General features: G+C 41.6%; 1 protein-coding gene across 7 annotated transcripts; it reads left to right on the forward strand.

The window, feature by feature from the left end:
• The first annotated feature begins 1,999 nt into the window (after positions 1 to 1,999).
• ZKSCAN5 (zinc finger with KRAB and SCAN domains 5) lies at positions 2,000 to 23,974 on the forward strand. 7 transcript variants are annotated; one of them, XM_053555369.1, is made up of 8 exons: positions 2,000 to 2,142; positions 2,953 to 2,996; positions 3,258 to 3,775; positions 8,278 to 8,416; positions 14,148 to 14,230; positions 14,508 to 14,643; positions 17,043 to 17,651; positions 20,988 to 23,243. In XM_053555369.1, exons 3-8 carry the CDS (start codon positions 3,362 to 3,364, stop codon positions 22,094 to 22,096), a joined length of 2,490 nt encoding a protein of 829 aa, XP_053411344.1. In that variant the 5' UTR covers positions 2,000 to 2,142; positions 2,953 to 2,996; positions 3,258 to 3,361; the 3' UTR covers positions 22,097 to 23,243. The 7 variants fall into 7 exon arrangements, with proteins under 7 accessions (XP_053411344.1, XP_053411342.1, XP_053411346.1 ...); XM_053555367.1 differs by lacking the exon at positions 2,953 to 2,996; XM_053555371.1 differs by lacking the exon at positions 2,000 to 2,142 and adding an exon at positions 23,371 to 23,974 and having other exon boundaries at positions 2,187 to 3,775; positions 20,988 to 21,980.
• Positions 23,975 to 25,125: the final 1,151 nt, after the last annotated feature.

Genomic DNA, 25,125 nt, shown 5'->3' on the forward strand with positions numbered 1-25,125 from the left:
TACACACACATAGATGTATAGATATCTGAAAAAAATATATATAGTGGGAAAAATTCCTCATGACCTTGACAAGAATACAGCCAATATCTTGTATTTTGTCTGATAATTTCACTAAGAATTTGTCCTACAGTAGGTGCACCTGTCTAAAAGGACATATATACAAGGATATTTATATAGTGGAGCACTGCTTTAGAAAAAAATGGAAATAACCTCAGTATCCTCTAGTAAGGATTAAATAAAGTACACTGTATTTGGATAATGCTATACTATACTACTCAGTAAGCAGATTGAGAAAACTATTGATAGGGAATAATCTCTAAGATTTATTAAATAAAAACAGGTGAAGAAAATATAAATTGTGTTATCATGTACACATAAAACATAACACTTGCTTGAATATTCATGTAATATACTTGGTAAGGTCATGAAAAACTAGTTATCTTAGCTACCTCTAGGGAGAAAAATGGATGCAGAAATACTTTACTCTGTATATCCTTCTCTGTATACCCTTTTAAATTCTGACTCATGCAAATGTGTTATTTATTTAAGAAAAAAGAAACCATTAAAATGTAAAAGGCGGCTCTGCGCCTGTAGTTCAAGTGGCTAAGGTGCCAGCCACATACACCAGAACTGGCAGGTTCGAATCCAGCTGGGGCCTGCCAAACAACAATGACAACTACAACCAAAAAATAGCCGGGTGTTGTGGCGGGCGCCTGTAGTCCCAGCTACTTGGGAGGCTGAGGCAAGAGAATCGCTTAAGCCCAAGAGTTTGAGGTTGCTGTGAGCTGTAAGGCCAGGCACGCTACTGAGGGCGACAGAGTAAGACTCTGTCTCAAAGAAAAAAAAAAAATGAAAAAAATGAATAGTCACCTTAAACAACTTTTACATACATTAAACAACTAGGCTAATTCTAAAAGAACAGTAAAATTAAGCCACAAGCTGCAAAATTCTGTGCCACGTCCCTTTATAGGTTCTTCTATTATTGTTTTTAAATGTTGGTAGGTGCGATGGCGCGACTATAGTTTCAGCTACTCAGGAGACCAAGGGAGAGGATTACCTGAGATCAGGAGTTCTAGGCTGTAGTGAGCTGTAACCGCCCCTGTGAATAGCCACAGCACACCAGCCTGGGCACCACAGCGAGGAACATCTCGAAAAACGAAAACAGCCAACTCGCTAACACACAAAAACTACAATGCCAATATTCATCAAGGGCTCCGTCCTACATACGAAGCTACCTACATGATGCATGATTTTTTTTTTTTTTTTTTGTAGAGACAGAGTCTCACTGTACCGCCCTCGGTAGAGTGCCGTGGCGTCACACGGCTCACAGCAACCTTTAACTCCTGGGCTTACGTGATTCTCTTGTCTCAGCCTCCCGAGTAGCTGGGACTACAGGCGCCCGCCATAGCGCCCGGCTATTTTTTTGTTGCAGTTTGGTCGGGGCTGGGTTTGAACCCGCCACCCTCGGCATATGGGGCCGGCGCCCTACTCACTGAGCCACAGGCGCCGCCCCATGATTCATGATTTTAGACGCTCGTAAAAGAGACCTTTTACCTCTACAATACCTTCTCTGCAGATGCTGTAATTCCACAGCAGGGTGCTCTTCCTTAGCGTCCCTAAAGTGGCTATAGTAACTCTGGTCCTGCCTGCCCTCTTTGTAAACTGAGAAAGGCTTGGAAAACCGTTAAGGGACCACACAAAAATGAGAGATTAAGGATGGGACCCCGTGGGCTAGGGATGCTTTGCACGAACTACACGTATTCGTCGGTGAAGTCGCCGGGCCCCGGCAGCACTCCGGGGGGCACTAAAGGATTACACACAGCCTTCCGGGCAGGAGCCCAAGGACACACCCTCCGTGCCCCGCCACGTTCTGATAGGCCTGCGAGACCGAGGATGCAGAGGCAGCTCTGATTTTTATTCGTCAGCCCGCGAGGCCCGCGCGGGGCTTCCTGGGAGATGTAGTCCCAGGAGCCGCTGGCTCTGCCCCTAGTAGGTTGACGTTGAGGATGTCGGCCTTGGGAGCTGACTACAGTGGAAATGCAGTGGAAGTGTTTGGAAAGGAGGTGGGAAGTGGCGAGGATTCGGGTGAAAATACCCAAGAGCCCGAAATAAAAGATGAGAGGGTTGCAGGTTCGCAGAGAGGTACGTACCTATTTCGAATTGGGGGGCAGAGCGTTGAGGTGTGCGGGGTGGGGGGGACGCAAGCTCCGCGGCCAATCAGACCCTAGCAACTGTTGCCAGGCCCCTAAGGCCCTGCCCCCACCCAAAGAGGGGGAGGAGCTCGAATGGTGTAAATGGCTTTGGGGTGGGGTGGAGGAGAGAGCAGCTCCTTTGGCTTCTCAGCTGTAGTGATGCTGTGCCTGCGGCTTCGCTGGAGTCTGGGGGCAGCCGGGTCACGGCGTTGGGCTGGGGTCCCGAGCCCGCGCCGCGTCTCCCCGCCGATTGGTCCGCACTCCCCTCGCCTCCCCCCCGGGGCGGGCGCCTCCCACCCGCTGCGAGGCGAGGACCTCCGGGATTCCTAGAGAGGACTCGGAAGTGTTCTCTGGGGTGGGATGTAAGGTTTAACCCGGTTGGACAGGGAAAGCTTGGACTTGCTTACTTCCGGCGTGGAAGTGTTGGCTTCGGTTTTCTCCCGGTTTTAAGGAGAGCCCCACCTTCCCACTCTTGACTGCGGGGAGCTTGATCTTTCATGAAAGCTCCCCGAGACTGGGGCCTTGATGGGAGAGATAGGCTTTGTGTCCAGACAGAGGTCTTTTCCCTAACCTTGAGCGGGCCGATCTTCGAGTCTCCGGGTCAGGGGCGATTCCAAGGAACCTAGGTCCAAATCTGTACCGGTAGCGCCGCTTCTCATCGGGATCAATGAAGTCTCCCCTTAGCTTGTCAAGCTCTGGTAGCTTGAAGAGCAGCACCAATTCTGACGATTGTAATGTTTTTCACTCCTATTCTGAAAAGTTTGGCTTATGATTAAAGAGGAGCGGCTGCATCTGGACTAGTTAGTAAGTCTTGTTCTTTTATTTATTTGAAATGTAAAGTTCACCTCTAAACTGTTTTAGGACAGGCCTGATGTCAAATTTTTATGGCTCTCCTTTATATTTCTTTAAGTATTGGAGATATTCTCTGTTAATCATTTTATGGGTGGAGTGACGGCTGCCTTGTAGTCCGTATTTGTAAGAAAATTAATTTGTTGAGTGTCTATCTCTACTATGGATAATCTCTTTGCTGTCTCTCTTTGCTAATAATGATTCCCAATACTTCAGTATCAGGTTTTGCGCTACCGAAAGCATCCTTCAGATCTTAAAACAAGAAACAAGTTCGTTCAGTATAACACAGATAGCCTCAAGAAACCGCCCTCTGAGTTGAAATGATAATGACAGGATCCCGGGAAGTTATAGACTTAGACCCTCCAGCTGAGACGTCACAAGAGCAAGAAGACCTTCTAATAGTAAAGGTGGAAGAAGAAGACTGCACCTGGATGCAGCAGTACAATCCACCCACGTTTGAGACTTTTTACCAACGCTTCAGGCACTTCCAGTACCATGAAGCATCAGGACCCCGGGAGGCTCTCAGCCAACTCCGCGTGCTCTGCTGCGAGTGGCTGAGGCCTGAGCTGCACACCAAGGAGCAGATCCTAGAGCTGCTGGTGCTGGAGCAGTTCCTGACCATCCTGCCTGAGGAGTTCCAGGCCTGGGTGAGAGAACATCACCCTGAAAGCGGGGAAGAGGCAGTGGCTGTGGTAGAAAACATACAGCGAGAACTTGAGGAACGCAGACAACAGGTAAGTCAGAAAAGAGACAGGAACAATGAGGAAAGAGAAGAAACTGTTAAGGAGCTCCTGAGCAGGAGTGAGATTCTGAGCCTGCTAGTGCTTCATTCATCTTCTTTTGTTCTCCTGGGATTAGGTACACTGTGGAGATTTCCTGCCACTCCAGCAAAAGAGAAGCAATATCCAGTATGTTAACCTGTAGAAGACAGTCTTGGATCTTATTTATTTTTTAGGTTACTGTATTTATTTTCTGAATGACATGACACAAAATTCAAAAACTTTCACAAAGTTGTAATGAAAAGTAAGTTTAACTCTTTCTAATTTTGCAACTGCCCCTAGTTCTCCTCACCAGAAGCAACCACTGTTACATGATACCTGTATATCCCTAGAGAGAGACACTGTGTTTTCTATATACTGGTATAAGCATATATGTACATGACTTTTTTTTTTTTGGTAGAGACAGAGTCTCACTTTATGGCCCTCGGTAGAGTGCCGTAGCCTCACACGGCTCACAGCAACCTCCAACTCCTGGGCTTAAGCGATTCTCCTGCCTCAGCCTCCCGAGTAGCTGGGACTACAGGCGCCCGCCACAACGCCCAGCTATTTTTTGGTTGCAGTTTGGCCGGGGCCGGGTTTGAACCCGCCACCCTCGGCATATGGGGCGGCGCCTTACCGACTGAGCCACAGGCGCCGCCCTGTACATGACTTTTTTTTTTGTTTGTTTGTTTGTTTGTTTTGTTTTTGTAGAGACAGAGTTTCACTTTATGGCCCTGGGTAGAGTGCTGTGGCCTCACATAGCTCACAGCAACCTCCAACTCCTGGGCTTAAGCAATTCTCTTGCCTCAGCCTCCCAAGCAGCTGGGACTACAGGCGCCTGCCACAACGCCGGGCTATTTTTTGGTTGCAGTTTGACCGGGGCCAGGCTTGAACCCGCCACCCTCGGTATATGGGGCCGACGCCCCACCGACTGAGCCACAGGTGCCACCCGTACATGACATGTTCTTAAGTTATTGTGCACTCTGCTTCATTTTTTCCCCATTTAATGTATCTTGGTTTGTTCATGTCAGTGCAGCCAGAGCTGCCTCATTCTTTGAATCCACATTGTATTAATTCCTATTAAAGGAGTTTTTACTATAACAAACTTTGCTGCAGTGAATTCCCCACATACATGCTATATATAATCTCAGTAATTGTAGAATGAATACTTACAAACCAAATTGTTGGCTCAGAAGTACATTTGTAATTTTGATGGCTGTTGACAGATTGACCCCCATAGAGATTATACCAATTTATATTCCCACCAGCAATGTATGAGAGTAATTTTTAGGCCGTTAGCCTGATAGCACAATGTTATCAAACTTTGTGATTATCACCAATACAAAGGTGTAATATTTCATTTCTTTGCAATTTTAATATACATTTCTCTTGTGAATTTGACCACTACACGTTTTTAAGGGCTATTTGTACATCCTTTTGAATTATCTGTTTATATTCCTTACCTATATTTCTTACTTCATAGAAACAATAATCATTATGTCTGTCATGTGAGCTGCAAGTGTTATTTTTGCAGTTTGCTGTTAGTCTTTGCATATGAGGTTTTTGTTTGGCAGGTTTTAAATTTATTTTATTTTATTTTATTCTTTTTAGAGACAGGGTCTCTCTCTGTCACCAGCCTGGAGTGCAGTGGCATGATCAGAGCTCATTGTAACTTTAAACTCCAATAGCTGGGATTATAGGCACCTACCACCATGCCTACTTAATATTTAATTTTATGGGGGAGACACAGTCTTACTATATTGCCTAGGCTGGTCTTGAACTCCTGGACTCAAGTGATCCTCCCATCTTGACCTTTCAAAGCACGAGGGTTATAGGTGTGAGCCACCACACCCAGCCTTCAATTTTTTTTTCTTTTTTGAGACGGGGGTTGCTCTGTTGTGTGGGATAGAGTGTAGGATTGTGATTTTAGCTCACTGCAACCTCACTCACATTCCTGGGTTCAAGCCATCCTCCTGTTTTAGCCTCCTAACTGCAGAGCACGCCACTGTGCCTGGCTAATTTTTCTATTTCTAGTAGAGACTAGATCTCACTCTTGCTCAGGCTGGTTTAGAACTCCTGACCTCAAGCCATCCTTCCATCTCGGCCTCCCCGAATTCTAGGGTTACAGGCACGTGCCATGGTGCCTGGCTTCCAACCTTCAATTTTTACTATTAGTTAACTATTTTATTTTATGGTTTCTGGGTTTTGTGCCATACTTAGATAGACCCTCTTTACTACAATATTATAAAAGAAAAATTTTTTTCATGGCTTATTCTCCAATGTTATTCTTTTCTTTTTTACATTTTTAAATGATTGTTCTGTCTGGAATTTATTTTGGTGTAGGGTGTTTGGTGTGGTTACAACTCATTTTTTTGCACATTACCTATCCAGTCACCTCCAGCAAATTTTATGATAATCCTTTTTTTCATTTATGTGATAAAACGCCACCTTTATTACATATCAGATTTTTGTGTGTATTTGGGTCCATTTCTAATCTTTCTATTCTATTTTATTGTTCTTATTGTCCATGTATCAGCATTTTAATTACTTGAGCTCTATGAAATGTTTTGGTGTCTGGTAGGGTTAACCCTTATCCCCTCCAAATCTTTTTTTTCAGTAATTTCTTTTCCTTTTATGAACTTTAGAATTACTTATTTAGTTTCCATCACCCTAAATCCTGTTTGTATTATTATTGAGTTTGCTTTAAATCATGTATTAATTTAGGGAGGGTTAATATATGTATGTTGTTGCATATTCTTATCCTTTCCTTTGCCCATTTATAACTTCTACCTTCTTCTTGCTGCTAGGCTCGTGTTCTAAGATTTAATTTCCTTTTTTTTTTTTTGTAGGAAAGAAACAAAAATCATGTGATCATGGGCTTATAAGACTTTAAAGCTAACTAGAGAATTTCTCTCATTCTTTTTATTTATTTTTTTATTGAGAATTTCTCTCATTCTTTAGAGCCCTGGCATTTAAGAGTAAGGTACTAGGCTCATTGTTCTTACTCCTTGGGTAAGGGCTACCTCAGTGTCTCAGAGCTCAGGCTCTTGGACTGGTCGAGCTCACTGCATCATGCAGTTAGCAGCAGAGTGGGTGGCTGCTGTCCTATGGCCAGGCCCTATAGTTGTCCTGACAAATTCTGCTGCTGATGGGAATATTTGGGCCTTTCTATTACTCTGTCAGGGCACAAAAATAAAGGTTCCTGGTGACATTCACATTTATTCTTTTAACCTAATTTGGGACAGTAATGGAAAAACTTTTCCTTGCTGTTTTACAGAAATAGATATTCAGAAGCGTAGTTTAAAACCAAAAGGATTTTTAAGGTAGTAAATTTACAGCAGATATTACACATTTACCTCTTTTATTGTGATCTGAAGTCTATCTTTGGAAAGAACATATAAAAATCATTTCTTGGTAAAAGTTAAGGATTTCAGAAACAGGATTTTTCCAAGGGTCTCCACTGCTCACTTTTGTTTGCCTTCTGGTATCCCCAACATTGTTCTTCAACTTTATCTCTGAGCAGTTTTGTCTCTGGCAAGTGTTTTCTCAGGCTCTATTCTTACTCCTCCTGGCTTCCTTTTTCCTCATCCCAGTGGGCCTCAAGGGCTGCTTTGCTTCTTTGGTACCAAGTGCCCTTTAATATACTTGGAATCTTAACTTTTATTCTGAGCAGGTCCACTGGGATGCACACTCTTGCATATAGAATGGTATTTGCCACCATCACTTTGCAGCTGCCTTTAATGTAGTTCCTGTACCACATTCTGCCAGCACTAGGAGGATTAAAATTTTAAAGTGCTCTGAAACCTAAAGGAGGGGCAGGAGGAATTAACTCTATCATAATACAGGATCTTATTTCTTTCCAGTGTGCTTATTATCTTCTAGAATATGCAGATTCTAGGGAGTGGTTGTGGCAGAGTAATTATGCACCTAATGAGCAAGAGCCAAGAACAGAAAGGTGGACAACTGTAGGACATTGGCCGTGAACTGGCTTTAAGTCTTAGTGTTGGACTGTCCCAGTGTAACTTCCCGAGTCCTGTGACAACATTTCTAACCTCCTTTCATACCTCTCTCCTGCCTTTACTGAATTTTACTCACATTGCCTGCCTTAAGGTTCCTTGGTTGTTCCAAACACCTTCTTTCTGCATGAGGGTATTTTCCAATGTTCTCTCTGCATGGGTCACTTCTACTTTTTTTCTGGCTGGCTTCTCCTTTAGGTGTTTACTTAAGTGACATTTCCTCAGAAAAGCTTTTTCTGGCCTCCTAGTCTCATGGCACCAGGTTCTTCTTTCTAACATTTAGTGCAGTTCATAATTATTTATTTATATGTTGCTATGTTTAATGAAAGTCTTTTTACGTTTATTAAATCCATTTTACATACACATTAAATGTTGGCAAGGGAATGAATGAAAGTCTCATGTGACTCAACTGGATTCTTTATGGTCTTCCCTGTAACTGTGCTGACTGGTTGTGGTTGTTAGATTGTTGCACGTCCTGATGTGCTTCCTCAGAAGATGGTACCACCTGGAGTAGTGCAAGAGTCCTTCAGTCACCAGCTCCTGTCCATGGACACCCAGCCTGGACAAGAGCCACAGAAGCCTCATCTCCTGGAGGAAAATGGTGAGCCTCAGTGATTCAGTGGGACGGATGTGGATAGCGAGTGGGTGCCCTGGCCACATGGCAGGCACCATCTGCAAGAAAGCAATGGGAGATGGGGAAGGGCAAGGGACCCAGAGCTGAGTCCCTGTTGTTAAGAGAGAGATCAGGTGATAGGATGGATGGATGGAAACTACAAAAGTTTTATTCAAAAGCTATAATGTACATAATGACAGTTCTAAGTATGGGTACTGTTAAAATATCTACAATATTTAATATAAAATATCTACAAAATTCTTCTATAAAAGTATTACAATCCTCTTAAAACAGTTTTTCACCTTTTCTTTATAGATTTGTTATCTTAATACTTATGTTAAAAAAGCTCTCTGGTTTCTAACTGCATTCATTTCTGACTGCTCAGTCATTCATCTCAAAATCTTTTTTGAAATAGTTTTTCACGGTGATCTTTAGAACTTATGTTCTCTCCACTCCCTCAATTTTATTAACCCACCTTCACAACGAAGACAAGTTAACAGGTATCATATGTCTAAAATTCCATATGCCCTTTTCAGAAGCATTTGGTGTCAGATATATTTTAGAATTCAGAATTTTGCCTATTTAGTAAGGTGATAGGATTCGTATATCACACTTTACAGTACTAGTCACAATCACACACATTTATATGTCTATAGTGAAATGTATGCATATTTACAATAAGTCAATTAAATAAAGATGTTATATAGCTTCACATCACTTCAGGTCAGTTCTTGCTCTCAAGTTAGTTCAATTCCTAGCTTAATGAAAAAAGAGCCATTGGTATTTAGAGCTTTTGGATTTCAGAATTGTAGATAAGGGAATGTGGCCAACAGACTGTATTTTCTATTTGGTTTCAGACTTTATTCTAGGCTCCCTATTGCAGACAGGTTTTCTCCTGACATGCCCCACTGTCCTAACCTTTTCTAGCTTTGCTTTCACTGTGGTAAAAATGACAAACAACAGTGGCAGCAACTTTTACTTATATAGTGTGTACTGCATGCAGGAACTGGTATAAGCATTTTACCTGTATGAACTCATTTAACCCTCAGTATACCAGGAAAAATAGTTTTTACTGTTTACCATGTAGGGCAGAGGATCCTTTTTTTAAAAATATATTTTTTAGTAATTTTGTGAATAATTTACAGAAGAATCAAAGACTAGTAAAAAACACCTTTTTAAAATAAAATATAATATATCAAGTATATTTTAATGAATAAACATCATAAAAGGTGAAAGAATGCTGTCATAGTACTAGTACTATCCTTTTAGCAAAATGGGGTGGTCCAGGATCTTTTTGCAAAATACTGTGTGATGAAGTCCTGAAGTCTTCCCTGCTGAGTGACTCATTGGATAAGCATGCCATATTTCCCTTTTAAAATTAGAAATAAATCACCTAAGCCCAAGAGCTGGAGGTTGCTGTGAGCTGTGATGCCACAGCACTCTACCAAGGGTGACAAAGTGAGACTCTGTCTCTAAAAAAAATAATAATAAATAAATAAAATTAGAAATATATTATTTGGGCTGGGCAAGATGGCTCACACCTGTAATCCTAGCACTTTGGGAGGCCAAGGTGGGTGGATTACCTGAGCTCATAGGTTCGAGGCCAGTCTGAGCCAGAGTGAGACCCATCTCTAAAAATAGCCAGTGTTGTTGGGAGGGCCTGTAGTCCCAGCTACTTGAGAGGCTGAGGCAAGAGAATCACTTGAGCCCAAGAGTTTGAGGTTATTGTGAGCTATGACGCGAGGGCACTATACTGAGGGTGATAATGTAAGACTCTGTTTCAAAAACAAAGAAATATATTATTCACAATTGATTATTGAGTTTGAGAAAATCTACCTACGATGTTATTTGAAAATTCATTCTAAGATCTCTCTTATACTTTCAGTCTCATCATTATCATTATCCTTAGAGACTGCCACTGTCTGTGTCATCTTCTGAATTGCCTAATAATAATGAGTATCATTCCCTGCAAATTTCCTTCTCTTTCCCATATAGGCAGCAAATTAAAAATTCTGAATTCTCAACTGTGTCCAATGAAAGCTAGATGTAGATGTCAACAGTCTTTCCTACTTTCTTGAAGAATGCTGTGATACATTGGGCAACACATTCAGTATTTTGAGACTAGTAAAAAATAATTTTATTCCCATGATCCTCTGTCTTGTCTTTTCTTTTTCCTTTCCTTTCTTTTCTTTTTTTAAATGATTTTATTTCCCATGATCCCCCATCTTTTCTTTTCTTTTTTTTTTTTTGAGACAGAGTCTCACTTGGTCACCCTTGGTAGAGTGCTGTGGCGTCTTAGTTCACAGCAACGTCAAATTCTTGGGTTCAAGTGATCCTCTGGCTTCAGCCTCTCAAATAGCTGGGACTACAGGTGCCTGCCACACACCTGGCTCTTTTTTAGAGATGGTGTCTTGCTCTGGCTGAGGCTGGTTTTGAACTGCTGAGCTCAGGCAGTCCACCCACCTTGGCCTCCCAAGTGCTGAGATTACCCAAGTGCTGTGAACCACCACGCCTGGCCGTATTTTCTTTATTCCCCCATTTTATTAGTCTTTTTTGGCATTGTTGGGAATAATTAATGAATAATGATTAATAATCATGAAATGATGCTTAGAATGATAAATAGAAAAATGCCTCAGGGTTTAAGAAAAATAAGATAATACAGATCCTTTCCTTTTTTTTTTTTTGGCCGGGGCTGGGTTTGAACCCACCACCTCTGGTATATGGGGCCAGTGCCCTACTCCTTGAGCCACAGGAGCTGCCCCGATAATACAGATCCTAAACTGTATCTTACATTTGTATAAGTATCTGATGGATCTGTATAGAAATTACAACATAAAAGCTGGGCATGATGACTCACACCTGTAACCCTAGCACTCTGGGAGGCTAAGATGGGAGGGTCACTTGAAGTCAGGAGTTTAAGACTAGCCTAAGCAAGAGTAAGACCCCCATCTCTACTAAAAATAGAAAAATTATCCCAGCATTGTGGCAGATAACCATATCCCAGCTACTCAGGAGGCCGAGGCAGGAAGATTGCTTGAGCCCAGGAATTTGAGGTTGCAATGAGCTAAGATGACACCACTGTTCTCTACCCAGGGTGACAGAGCAACACTCTGTCTCAAAAAAAAAAAAAAAAAAGGCTTGGTGCCCATAGCACAGTGGTTACGGCGCCAGCCATATACACCGAGGGTGGCAGGTTTGAACCTGGCCCAGGCCAGCTAAACAACAATGACAAATGCAACAAAAAATAGCCAGGCATTGTGGCAGGCGCCTGTAGTCCTATCTACTTTGGAGGGTGAGGCAATAGAATTGTTTAAGCCCAAGAGTTTGAGGTTGCTGTGAGTTGTGATGCCATGGCACTCTACCAAGGGCAATGTAGTGAGACTCTGTCTCAAGAAAAAAAGAAAGAAAGAAAGAAATTACAAGATGAAATGAGTTTTATTCCATTTCATGAAATAAAAATAAATGTCCCTGTTCTTCAAAAGACATCAATAAGGGAGGCGCCTGTGGCTCAGTGGGTAGGGTACCAGCCCCATATACCGAGGGTGGCAGGTTCAAACCCAGCCCCGGCCAAAACTGCAACAAAAAAATAGCCAGGTGTTGTGGCGGGCGCCTGTAGTCCCAACTACTCGGGAGGCTGAGGCAAGAGAATCGCCTAAGCCCAGGAGTTGGAGGTTGCTGTGAGCTGTGTGATGCCACGGCACTCTACCAAAGGCGATAAAGTGAGACTCTGTCTCTACAAGAAAAAAAAAAAAAAGACATCAATAAAAGGCCTCATAATACTGATGTTAAAAATATTTAAAACTGCTTAGAAAAGAAACTGAAAAATTAAAATTGTGTCTAGTATGCTTTATCCATATACCAAAAGTTAATCCTTATAATAACTGAGTGGAATTGCTATCCTCATGTTAAAAATTGCTATCCTCATGTTAAAAATTAAGGATCCCTGGCTGGGCACCTGTAGCTCAGCGGCTAAGGCGCCAGCCACATACACAGGAGCTGGCAGGTTTGAACCCAGCTGGGCCCTGCCAAATAACTACAATGACAACTACAACCAAAAAATATCTGGGCGTTGTGGTGGGCACCTGTAGTCCCAGCTGCTTGAGAGGCTGAGGCAAGAGAATTGCTTAAGCCAAAGAGTTTGAGGTTGCTGTGAGCTGTGATGTCATAGCACTCTACTGAGGGCAGCTTAGTGAGACTCTGTCTCAAAAAAAAAAAAAAAAAGAATCCGTGGTCTGAAGTTGAGTAATTTGCCCAGGGTCACAAAGCTATTAAGTAAAGAGCTGGGGTTTTACCCAAGCAGTTGATTTTAAATCCATACTTCACCCTATTCTGAGCTATAGAACCTCTGCTTTACCAAGTCCTCCCAAGCACAGGCAGCCACCCTCCCTGAAACACTCATGTTCCCTCCCTTTCAGTCTCATCAGGTCAGGCTCCTCTTTTCTTCTAGTTACTGCTTATCTTCTCTGCTCTGTTAACTAGATGCTAGCTAGTTTCTTCATTTAAACAAAATTACTGATCACTAAGATATGGACTCTCACCACTTTTGTGAAGTTCTGTTCTATTTGGACTCTTTAGACTGTCGAGGTTTCAGATCCCTTCTTTGTTTTGGGCTTTCATCTCCAACCATTATCATTTCCTTTATATCCTTCTTATTTCCCAGTCACTGGAAGTCAGCAAACCACATGTGCACATAGATCTCCAGGACTGGGGAAACATAACAGGGTCTAAACAGTTGGATTAAAGGTTAATCCCAGATAGGTCTGTCCAAGTCAGGGCACACAGACAGTGAGATCCAGAAGAGCCATGAATCTTAGACAAACAACAAGCAGAGCGGGACACCAGAGGGTCAGTGGTCTCAACTTCCAGAGATGAGGCATTGCTTATGCTATTGCTTATGCTATTCCTTCTGTGGGGAAAGCATCCTATCTCCCCCCATCCCACCTAACGTCCCATGGTCACTTTCTGGGCTTTTCTGCCACTCCCGTCGCCCCTTCTGCATTCTCAGTACTCCTGCTTCTGTTCCCAGAGGAACTTGTGTGGATTTCGGTTATAGTGCTCTTCACACTGTGTTGTGAGTTAAGGCTGACATATCTGTCCCATTAGACAACAGTTTTTTTAATGGGAAAATGGTTTTATCTGTCTATTCCTATAATACAAAGGAGACGTAATACATACTTCTTGATGGAATATAAACTAACTGAGGAAATTCTTTGAAGGGAGACTGGACTGGGGCCTTGCAAATTCAGGTATAGTCCAAGGAACCAGCCAGCAGCACCTGGGAGCTTGTTAGAAATGCAAAATACCTGGTCTCACCCCAGATCTCTTGAGTCAGAATCTGCCATGTGCCAAGATCCCCAGGCGATAAAGCTTGAAAAGCCCTGAGCTATAGGGAATGCTTCAGCTTCATGGAAGATGAGGGATGTTGGTGGTTCTTTGAGATAATGGATTTGCTGTTGGTAGAGCCGAATGCATCCTTTGTATGGGAATGGCAAGCAGTGATTAGCCTGACCAAAGTAGAGAGTCTGGTTTTTTTGTGGGAAGGAAGAATAAGGTAGATATGGGAAGATCCAGAAGGTAGAAGGTTTTGAGAGCCAAGAAGAGGAATTTAGCCTTGGTGCAGCACCCAGCCATTGTAGATTCATGAGCAAGAGAGGAGCATGATGGCAGTGAGAACCAGGCAAAGATATTCTCACTTAAACCTCTTTTTTTCCTCCCTCAGCCCTTCCTGTTCTCCAAGTTCCTTCCCTTCCCCTGAAGGACAGCCAGGAGCTGACAACTTCACTTCTCTCAGCTGGTTCCCAGGTAAGCTGGTGCCTCTCTGTTCTCAGTGGGGACCCAGGTCTTGTCTCTGACAAGTAGCTACCTTAATCCCAAACCTTTCAGGAGTTTGTTTCTTTAACCAGTAACCAGCCTAATCCTAGGTTGGTGCCATTATGAGCTTTTGTCTTTTCCCTTCTGCCCAGTGCTTCCTTGTCCTCTTTGAGGCCTGGTCCTTCCTCCTGTTTTTTCCTTAATGCACCCAGTTCTTCCCAAATTTGAACCTAGGCAATGAGAATTTAGTGGAGATCTCCTGTTTCAGAAGTTGGTGAAAATTGAAGATGTGGCTGATGTGGCTGTATCCTTCATCCTGGAGGAATGGGGACATTTGGACCAGTCCCAGAAGTCCCTTTGTAGGGATGACAGGAAGGAGAATTATAGGAGTATTAATTCCATGGGTAAGAATTACTGCACCTGCATGGATTAGGACAGCTTAATTTTGTTATTTTGTAAAGAATATTTCCAGTACAGCCTATAAAAGCGTGTATATTTTAATTGCTATGAGTTCCTTATTTTTTTTTTCTGTGAAAGAGTAAGTCAATTTCTTTTTCTCTTATTCAGCCTATTCTGATTATTATATTTAAATTAGGGTATGATTAACAATCATAGTAGTGGGGGTGGATAGTTTTTACACTCTAGCAAATATTAACCTTTTTATTGCTTTAAAATAAAAGGGCTTAAACTCTTTTCAGGTTTGGATTTTGACAAATGTTTAGTAGTTATTATACTCCTTGATAAATTGGATAATTTTTAACAGAGTAACTGTGATTTATGAAAACATCTCAGACTTTGCTGAATAACTCTTCATGGCAGTAGTTATTAAGTATCTCAGTAGCATTATCTTTTTTCCTTTCTTCCAATGCATGGATGTCTAGTTGTTCACTACATTATCATTCTCAGATCACCTAACTTATTTTATGATGTTTTCCTTGGCATCTACATTTTACATATCACATTGGTTGTATTTTATGCCCCTATTTCCAACTAAGTTTTGATCCTGAGGATAATTGTTAATAGCTCCAAAAAGGTACATTGGGCAAATCTGATTTTTTTTTTCAAATTCACTCCTGGAAAAAAGAGAGCCATATGCTTGTTTTATTTGTTAAATGGGAGAAAATAATAAGAATAAAATGTGGGGGGTACAAATAGATGTGAATAAAGGAAAAAAATAAGTGGTGATGGTATTACCTGTCCAGTTAAATGGGTGAGAAAAAAAAAAACATTTTAAAATCTGTGATAAGGTTTTTTGTTTTTTTTTTTTGGCTGGGGCTGGGTTTGAACCTGCCACCTCTGGCATATGGGGTCGGCTCCCTACTCCTTTGAGCCATAGGTGCCACCTGTGTGATAAGGTTTCTTGTTTATTAAAAAACAAACAAAAAATGTGTTAAAAATATTTTCACTGTCTTTTTAAGGAGAGAATTAATGAAAAATAGCTATATGATAAATTAAAATTGTCTTCATGGTATAAGAATTATAACTCTGTGTCAGAAAAGAATAATGATACAGTTATCATAAGGATTAAATATGCCATAAAATTGTAAAGTGCTTAACATAATGCCTGGCCCATAGTACCTGGCAAATATTAGCTCTTATTACTATTATTATGTAATATTGAACACTCTTTTTCTTTTCATAAAAAAATCTTATTAGGAAATTCTCAATAGGCCATGATCTCTCTAGGCTTTAAAAAATAATATTCTCTATTTTTTGTTAACTACATAAGATTTGTCTCTGAAACTATATTAAACTTCATTGTCTTGAGTTAAACATCTGTTGCTGATTTGGGTGCACAAAGGCACTGATTACATTCACTTAAACATCTGCGTTCGTCAGTGACCACTGAATGCTAACCTAGCCCTTGAAAACAATAGGTTCTTCTGTGGGTATAAAGAGAATGTATTTTTTTCCCTTAGAATAATTCATACCCAACCAAAATCCTTTGGGGATTGAAAAAACTGGAAAGAACATATTCTTCAAGCTGTGAATTCCCAGGAAGAGGAAGGTGAAGACAGATTAACTGCATAACCTAATAACAGATTTCATCAAGAATATTTAACAGGGGCAGTGCCTGTGGCTCAGTGTGTAGGGCGCCAGCCTCATATACTGAAGGTGGCGGGTTCAAACCTTGCCCCAGCCAAACTGCAACAATAAATAGCCAGGCTTTGTGGCCGGCGCCTGTAGTCCCAGCTACTCGGGAGGCTGGGGCAAAGAGAATCACCTAAGCCCAAGAGCTGGAGGTTTCTGTGAGCTGTGACATCACGGTACTCTACTGAGGGCAAAAAAGTGAGACTGTGTCTCTAAAATAAATAAATAAATAAAATAACTCCAATGTGCGTGTGTTTAAAAAAAAAAAGCGCCTGTAGTCCCAGCTGCTCGGGAGGCTGAGGCAAGAGAATTGCTGAAGCCCAAGAGTTGGAGGTTGCTGTGAGCCGTGTGACGCCACGGCACTCTACCGAGGGCCATAAAGTGAGACTCTGTCTCTACAAAAAAAAAAAAAAAAAGAATATTTAACATTGCACAAGTACTAATGAACAGGTACTGTATGTAAGTACCTGCCAGACGAGGAGGATATCCTCTTCATTAAACAGAATGAACGCTCCCCAATCTCTTTCTTCTGAACCATTCTTCTTCCCTAACCTGCCTCATTTTTCTGCCTAAATGTTTTTTATCCCGTACCTATATTGTAAAGTTGTTTTACAAAGTCCTAGCACATGTTGGTTTTATTTGTTATCCCATCATTTTCTTTCTCCTAATTCAGGGAATAGCTAATTTTTTCACTTTCCTTCTGTTATTTCAGATTATGAGTCCAGGGACAACAATATGGAGCTCATAGTAAAGCAGATTTCTGATGAAGCTGAATCACATTGGATGGCATCGGGAAGCACTGAAAGGAATGTTCCCCAAAGTCAAGAGTTTGCAGAAGTTAGTGACCTTAAGAGCATGGTACAAAGGTGGCAGGTAAACCCCACTGTGGGGAAATCAAGGCAGGCTCCTTCCCAGAAAAGAGATCTTGGTGCTATCACAGACATTAACCGTAAGCAGAACACAAATGGTGAGAGAGGTCACAGATGTAATGATTGTGGTAAATTTTTCCTTCAAGCCTCAAACTTTATTCAACATCGGCGCATCCACACTGGAGAAAAACCATTTAAGTGTGGTGAATGTGGGAAAAGTTATAATCAACGTGTGCACCTCACTCAACATCAGAGAGTCCACACTGGTGAGAAACCCTATAAGTGTCAGGTGTGTGGAAAAGCTTTCCGGGTGAGCTCCCACCTGGTTCAGCACCACAGTGTCCACAGTGGAGAGAGGCCCTACGGATGTAATGAGTGTGGGAAGAACTTTGGTCGGCATTCACACCTGATTGAACACCTGAAACGCCACGTCAGAGAGAAATCCCAAAGATGTACGTGTGAGGGCTTTGTATTTGGGAAGTGGAGAGAAAAATTGTTTTATTAGCTTAGTACTACAAGACAGATGGGTGGTGATACTGGTAACAGTAGGAAGAGGCCAAGATTACAATTTATTTGGTTCTTGTTTATACTTAAAATTAAATACCTAATAGACAAAACTCTATAGGGCCTACCTATAATGTTCCTTTTTCCAGAGATAACTGCTCTCAGCTCTTATTTGTTTCTTCTGGAAATTCTGCATTTTAAAATAACACTGCCATTGCTCAGCTCATCAATTTTAGGTGTTATCTGTTGACTTTCTATTATAGTAAATGAAAATTTAGCTCTGTTCCACAATTATTTCTTTCTTCCCTCTTTCCTGATTTAGTTGTTTTACTTATTTTAAAATGATAAAATAACACTAGTGCAGAAGTCTGGAGGAAAGAAAAGAGGGAGGGAGAAAAATCACACCTAACCCCACCATCCTAACTAATAGAACTATTATTATTATTTTTTTTTTTTTTTGAGACAGAGCCTCAAGCTGTCACTCTGGGTAGAGTGCCATGGCATCACAGCTCCCAGCAACCTCCAACTCCTGGGCTCAAGCGATTCTCCTGCCTCAGCCTCCCAAGTAGCTGGGACTACAGGCATCCGCCACAATGCCCAGCTGCTTTTTGGTTGCAGCCGTATTGTTGTTTGGCAGGCCTGAGCTGGATTCGAACCCGCCAGCTCAGGTGTATGTGACTGGTGCCTTAGCCGCTTAGCCTTAGCCTCTGAGCCACAGGCGCCGAGCCTAGAACTATTATTTTTTTCCACAAGCCTATTTTATGTAGTTGTAGAGTATATTTAAATGTTAAACACACATTTTCCAGTGTTGCTCAGTCCTCCTGTTTGTTATTTTTGGCAACCAGTCATTGTATGGCGACATCATGATTTACTCAACTATTCTTTAGTTGTTGAGCTTGTGATTTTTTATTCCTTTGTCTTGACAACTGTGTTATACCTATGACTTTTCTGTACTTAGGATTATTCCTTATAATATTTTCCCAGAAGTAGGATTAGTGTTGAAAGCATAAAAATATTTTTATGGTCCTTGATACATATTGCCAAATTGCTTTTTTTTTTTTTGTAGAGACAGAGTCTCACTTTATGGCCCTCAGTAGAGTGCCATGGCATCACACAGCTCACAGCAACCTCCAACTCCTAGGCTTAAGCGATTCTCTTGCCTCAGCCTCCCCAGTAGCTGGGACTACAGGCGCCCGCCACAACGCCCGGCTATTTTTTGGTTGCAGTTCAGCCGGGGCTGGGTTTGAACCCGCCACCCTCAGCATATGGGGCCGGCGCCTTACCAACTGGGCCACAGGCGCCGCCCACCAAATTGTTTTTTAAAACAATTGCACCACATATGAAAGTGTTGGTTTTATTGAATTTCTGCCAGGGTTATTAAAAAGCTTTTTTTTAACCAAATGAATAAACAGAAGAGAATTCTTTGTTGTATTTATTTTCATTAATTTGGTTATGAATAAGGTTGAGTAATTTTCTTATTTATATATATTTTCAAATCTGTTTGGCAACAAACTTATATGTGGATGAGATCATTGTAAACTGTGCTATGGGCTCAGTGCCTGCATATAGTGGTTAGCACACCAGCCATATACACTGAGGCTGGCGGGTTCAAACCCAGCCTGGGCCAGCTAAAAACACAGAAACAACTGCAACAAAAAAAAATAGCCAAGCATTGTGGTGGGCGCCCGTAGTACTAGCTACTTGGGAGGCTCAAGCAAGAGAATGGTCAAGCCCAAGAGTTTGAGGTTGCTGTGAGCTGTGATGCCATTGCACTCTACAGAGGGTGACATAGACTCTGTCTCAAAAAAAAAAAAACTGTGCTGTGAACATAAAGCCTTTTTATTAGTATACTTTGGACAACTCTAAAACTAGCCAAAGATATACATTTTTTAAATTATGCCTTTCATGCCCCAAGCCCAGCTACTTAAGATTCACATTAACAGCCACTGCCATGTCTCTCATTGTGGTGTAGAAATTTATCAAGCTCCTATTATCTTGAAAGTTTTGGATTGAGCTATCTGCTGTGCCAGCTTTATCCCATCCTCCTCGACAGCTTTCTCATTTGGGAAACCCATCTGATAGTTCTCAGGACTTGAAAAGCCATTCCTTTAAAATACTATCTTTTTCCTTTATATCTTCCCTGTAGTTCTTCCTTGGCTTGTTTCCCAGTTAATACTTATCTACCTGTCCCAATTTTTTTGGATTAAAGGAGGAGCACTTTATATACTTATCCAGCCACATTTACTGGGAGTCTCCAGTCTTGGGTGCTTGTGCTGTGCATTGAACAGAACAAGAGAGACAGTTCCTGCCCTCTTGGAGCTGGCAGTCTGTTGAGGGTAGCAGACAGTAAAGGTGACAAGCATTCCCAGAGGAGAAGTGTGAACTGCTGTGGGAGGGAAACTGAAGCTAGAATACTGGCTAAGAGTGAGGAGTGCAGGGTTGCTATTATCACCCACCCTTTAAACAGTATTTTTGGCTGGCCTATTTCTTTTTTCCTGGCTCCTAATCAGGTATTACCCTGACTTCCCTGAATAATTTTTTGCTCCTATTTTTCCAGTTTTTTGGAGGGTTTTATTTTATTTATTTAATTTTTTTTTTTTTTTTTTGAGTGAGAGTCTTACTGTGTTATCCAGGGTAGAGAGAGCTGTGGGGACAACAACCTCAAACTCCTGGGTTCAAGTGATTCTCCTGCCTCAACCTTCTGACTAGCTGGAACATGGGACTATAGGCACTTGCCACAACACCTGGCTAATTTTTCTATTTTTTTAATAGAGAAGGGGTCTCTCTCTGGCTCAGGCTGGTCTTGAACTCCTAAGCTCAAGTAATCCTTCCACCTCAGCTTCCCAGAGTGCTAGGATTACAGTCATGAGCACAGAGCCTGGCCTGTTCTTCCAGTTTTTGTCAGTTCTCATCATCCAGTTGTGTGTTCTACCTAATTCTGTTTGCCTAACTCCTCTTGGGATAACAAGTCCCTCTACATTTCCTATCTTCCCTCCCATATCAGAATTCCTTTCTCTCCTGCCTATGTAATAAAATCTTTTTTACTTTTCCCTATTATTGCCTAACTACAATCATTCTCACCACCCACCTAAGGAAGCCTCTTTTTCCTCTTGTTCTTTTCATTGGGCACTCAAAGTTAGTTCTCATTCCTGTTGACATCAAATACATACATGCTTCACCTCTGTTGCTCCTGTTATATCATAGGCTCATCTGCCTGTCCTGATAAGTTATTTTTCTTCTGTAAAAAAACTGAAGGCATTTGCATTTTCTGTTCATTTCTTTAGGCAGTGACAAAAGAAGTAAGAATACCAAATTGAGTGTTAAGAAGAAAATTTCAGAATTTTCAGAAGCAGACATGGAACTATCTGGAAAAATCCAAAGAAATACTTCTCAAGTTCAAAATTTTGGAGAAGGCTGTGAATACCAAGGCAAGGTGGATAGAACTCAAATACTAGGACAACCTTCTTCAAAAAGGATGAATTGCAGTGAAGTCACATATGTCCACAAAAAGTCCTCCACAGGAGAGAGACCACACAAATGTAATGAATGTGGGAAAAGCTTTATTCAGAGTGCACATCTTATTCAACATCAAAGAATTCACACTGGGGAGAAACCATTTAGATGTGATGAATGTGGTAAAAGCTACAATCAACGTGTGCACCTAACTCAACATCAGCGAGTCCACACTGGTGAAAAGCCCTACACCTGTCATTTATGTGGGAAAGCATTCAGAGTGAGGTCCCATCTTGTTCAGCATCAGAGTGTGCACAGTGGGGAGAGACCCTTTAAGTGTAACGAATGTGGGAAAGGCTTTGGGAGGCGTTCACACCTTGCTGGACATCTTCGTCTACACTCCAGGGAGAAATCCCATCAATGTCATGAATGTGGAGAAATCTTTTTTCAATACGTCAGTCTAATTGAACATCAAGTGCTCCATATGGGTCAGAAAAATGAAAAAAATGGCATTTGTGAGGAAGCATATAGTTGGAACTTGACAGTGATTGAAGATAAGAAGATTGAGATACAAGAGCAGCCTTATAAATGTGATATATGTGGAAAAACCTTCAGTTACAGCTCAGACTTTATTCAGCATTATAGAACTCATACTGCAAAGAAAACCTATAAATGTGATATATGTAGAGAAAATGTCGGCCAGTGTTCCCACATTAAACAACATCAGAAAATCTATTCTAGTACAAAAGCCCATCAGTGTAATGAATGTGGAAGAGGCTTCACTCTGAAGTCACACCTTAATCAACATCAGAGAATCCACACTGGTGAGAAACCTTTTCAATGTAAAGAATGTGGAATGAGCTTCAGTTGGAGTTGTAGCCTCTTTAAACATCTGAGAAGCCATGGGAGGACAGATTCCATAAATACCTTAAGTGTATAAGTGTATCTGTTGTTGAACATGTCTTAATCAATTTTAGAGAAGTCTTCTTGAAGAGAAACCTTACTCCCATAATAAGTGTAATAACAAGTTCAAGCATTTTTTCAGCTTAAGCATCAAACCTACAGATAGATTGAAATCCTTCAGTTAGAACTCAGCCTTTAGGCACATTGGAGTATCCACAGTACATAGATACGTGTTTGATTTCCCTATTGAGAAATGGTTCAGTTAGCATCTTCATGCTTAAGAGTCTAGACAAAAGTCTAGACATGGTGGATAACACTCAGAAAATTGACACTGGGAAAAGCCTCATGAATGCAGTAGAAATAAGCTTTATTTGTAGCTTCTGCCTTGACAGCCTATCTATTCAGGGAAGAGCACAGTGAAAGAATTCTTCAGCATGGTATCTGTTTTGGTACATCAGCAATGCCCCTTTTCTAGAAATGGTTATCCTAACCACTAGAACACTCCAGTCATCATTCCCATCTTGAGTATTAACCCTATTATAAGGAAATTGACTTAAGGTATCTATATTTTGTAAGATTGGGGTTTAGAGGGAGGAAAGTATGTGTTCCTGCTGCCTTATTCAATCTACAACTTCTCCATGAGACACTGACCTTGTTTCTGTTTTGATTCTACTAGCATCAAGGTTAGCTAAGAGAAGGAAGAGTTGAATTGGTAAATTTAGGAGAGATTCTGATGGTCAGTCTCATCTCAAGGTGAAGGGAGAGGACCTTAGGGGCATAGGGAAGACAGGCAAAACTGTGGTTTGTCTTAACAGCTGCAAGAGTGAGGGCAGCTAAATTCACAGGCAGAATTAGACTAAGGTGAATGAAGATCTTGGTCTACCCCTATGCCTGTTGATTCCTAGGTGGCCTGGGGATAGACCTCCCCTGTAGGGTGAGAGTCCATGGAATGAGTTTTAGTTTGCTTTGTAGCTGTAAGGGAAAATCAGCAAAATGAGTAACAGGCTGGTATGTTGTCCAGTTATCCCTGCTTCATGGAAGGTCTGGGCGAGAGTTCTGAGGGGAAAGAAGATGTGGATAAGAGTTCACTTGAGCCTTTTTTGCTAGAGAGAGGGAACTGGGGCACTTTGAGGCCCTGCTTCTTCTGACTTGCTTGGCTTACAATAAACGCCCAATAAATACTTGTTGGTTGTATGTGTTATACACTATGGTACCCTATCCAGGCCCTTTACCAACTAAGGGGTTACAGTCCTCTCCAGCTGCTCTCAGTTTGGCCAGCTAAGTGCTCACAGCTCTCCTGCTTCTCTGCAGATTGGAGATTTGCCCTCAGAAGATGGGAGCTGCTTCACCCAGAAGTTATCTTCTCTCTGTGCCCTCAGTTGATGACAGATAGATAAGGGGTAAATGGGCTGGTTCACTTGCTTCAAGGGGAGTTTATGCTTCAGAATCCTGGGATCATGCCAGACTTTATCTGCACCTACATCCACTGGGCTCCCTTCTCTATCCTGTTTGATTCCTGCCCTCAAAGGCTTTTCCTGAATTAGTCATGCCCTTAATAAATCACATGGCACTGAATCCCTGTCTCAGGCTCTGCTTTAGAGAACCTAAGACATTTGGTGCTGAGAGTAGTCCTAGGAAGCTGACTGTAACTGGGCTATGGAGGTGCTTACTAGCCATGCGGCAGTGAAGACCACAGTTTGATACCTGAGATTTAGTAAAAACAGCATTTTTAGTGTCTGATTGATTATATGAGATCTGACAAAGTTTGTGAACTTGCCACCATGCACTTAGATTGGCAGCACTGTACAAACAACTTATGTTTCATAACCTTGGTATATCAGTGTGTGTGTCAACATGTGGTGGTGCCTTGCTGAATGGTGTTCATTATTGTTTGTTTTTGTGTGCTGTTGAGAGAATGTTGGAGCTTGAATTAGAGCAATGAACAAACATTAAATTTCTTTTTAAACCTATCAAGAGTGGAAGTAAGGGGGGCGCCTCTGGCTCAAGGAGTAGGGCGCTGGCCCCATATACCAGAGGTGGTAGGTTCAAACCTGACCCTGGCCAAAAACTGAGAGAAAAAAAAAAAAAAGAAGTGAAATCAGGGACACATTAGTCTAGGTTTACGGATATAATGCCACAAAGGAAATAGCAGTGTAAAAATGGATTAAACATTTTTGTTTCTTTTCTTTTCTTTTTTTGAGACAGAGTCTCAAGCTGTTGCCCTGGGTAGAGTGCAGTGGCATCACAGCTCACAGCAACCTCCACCTCTTGGGCTTAAGCAATTCTCTTGTCTCAGCCTCCCAAGTAGCTGGGACTACAGGCATCCACCACAATGCCTGGCTAGAATTAAACATTTTTCTGAGGGGAGAGAAAGCATCACTGATGATGAGCAGTCAGGGCAGCCAGTATTGAGTAGAACTGAAAAACATTGCAAAAATTCATTGAATTATGTGTCAAAATCATTGGCTGGCTGAGAAAGCATAGCAGACGAAGTAAACATTGATAGAGAAACAGGAAAATCTTAACTGAAAATCATGGCAAGAGAAGGATGTGGCTCACACAGTACAGTCTGTGAGGGTTATTTTAGCCAGTAAACATTAAATTTATTGAAATACTCTCCTTAACCTGTTCTGGCACCAAACGACTTTTTTTTTTATCTGAAGATAAAGGAAAAATAAAAGGAAGACATTTTGCGGACATTGAGGACATCCAGGGCAATACAATGACAGCTCTGATGGCCATTCCAGAAACAGTTCCAAAATTACTTTAAGGGTGGAATAGACATTGGTGTCAGTGCATAGCTTCCCAAGGGGAGTACTTCAAAGGTGACTGTAGTGATATTCAGCAATGAGGTATGTAGCATTTTTTCTAGGAGTTTGTGACCTTAGTTGTCAGACCTCACATAATGACATCATTATGATATACACAGTAATTTTCACTGCTCTAAAAATTCTCTGTGCTCCACTTTTTTACTCCTCTCTCCTCTCAACGCGTGGAAACCACTCACCTTTTAGTGTAATTTTTCAGTAAGTGATAGAAAAAGCAGACAAAAAGGGGAAATGTATA

Source organism: Nycticebus coucang, chromosome 12 (genome assembly GCF_027406575.1).
Source record: "Nycticebus coucang isolate mNycCou1 chromosome 12, mNycCou1.pri, whole genome shotgun sequence".
In the NCBI taxonomy this organism is placed as follows: Eukaryota; Metazoa; Chordata; class Mammalia; order Primates; family Lorisidae; genus Nycticebus; species Nycticebus coucang.

Coding starts and splice junctions, on each gene's coding strand:
- ZKSCAN5 (XM_053555369.1), top strand. CDS start 3,362: ATGATAATGACAGGATCCCGGGAAGTTATAGACTTAGACCCTCCAGCT. Junction 3,776..8,277: donor TTGAGGAACGCAGACAACAG/GTAAGTCAGAAA, acceptor TGTGGTTGTTAG/ATTGTTGCACGTCCTGATGT. Junction 14,644..17,042: donor TAGGAGTATTAATTCCATGG/GTAAGAATTACT, acceptor CTGTTATTTCAG/ATTATGAGTCCAGGGACAAC.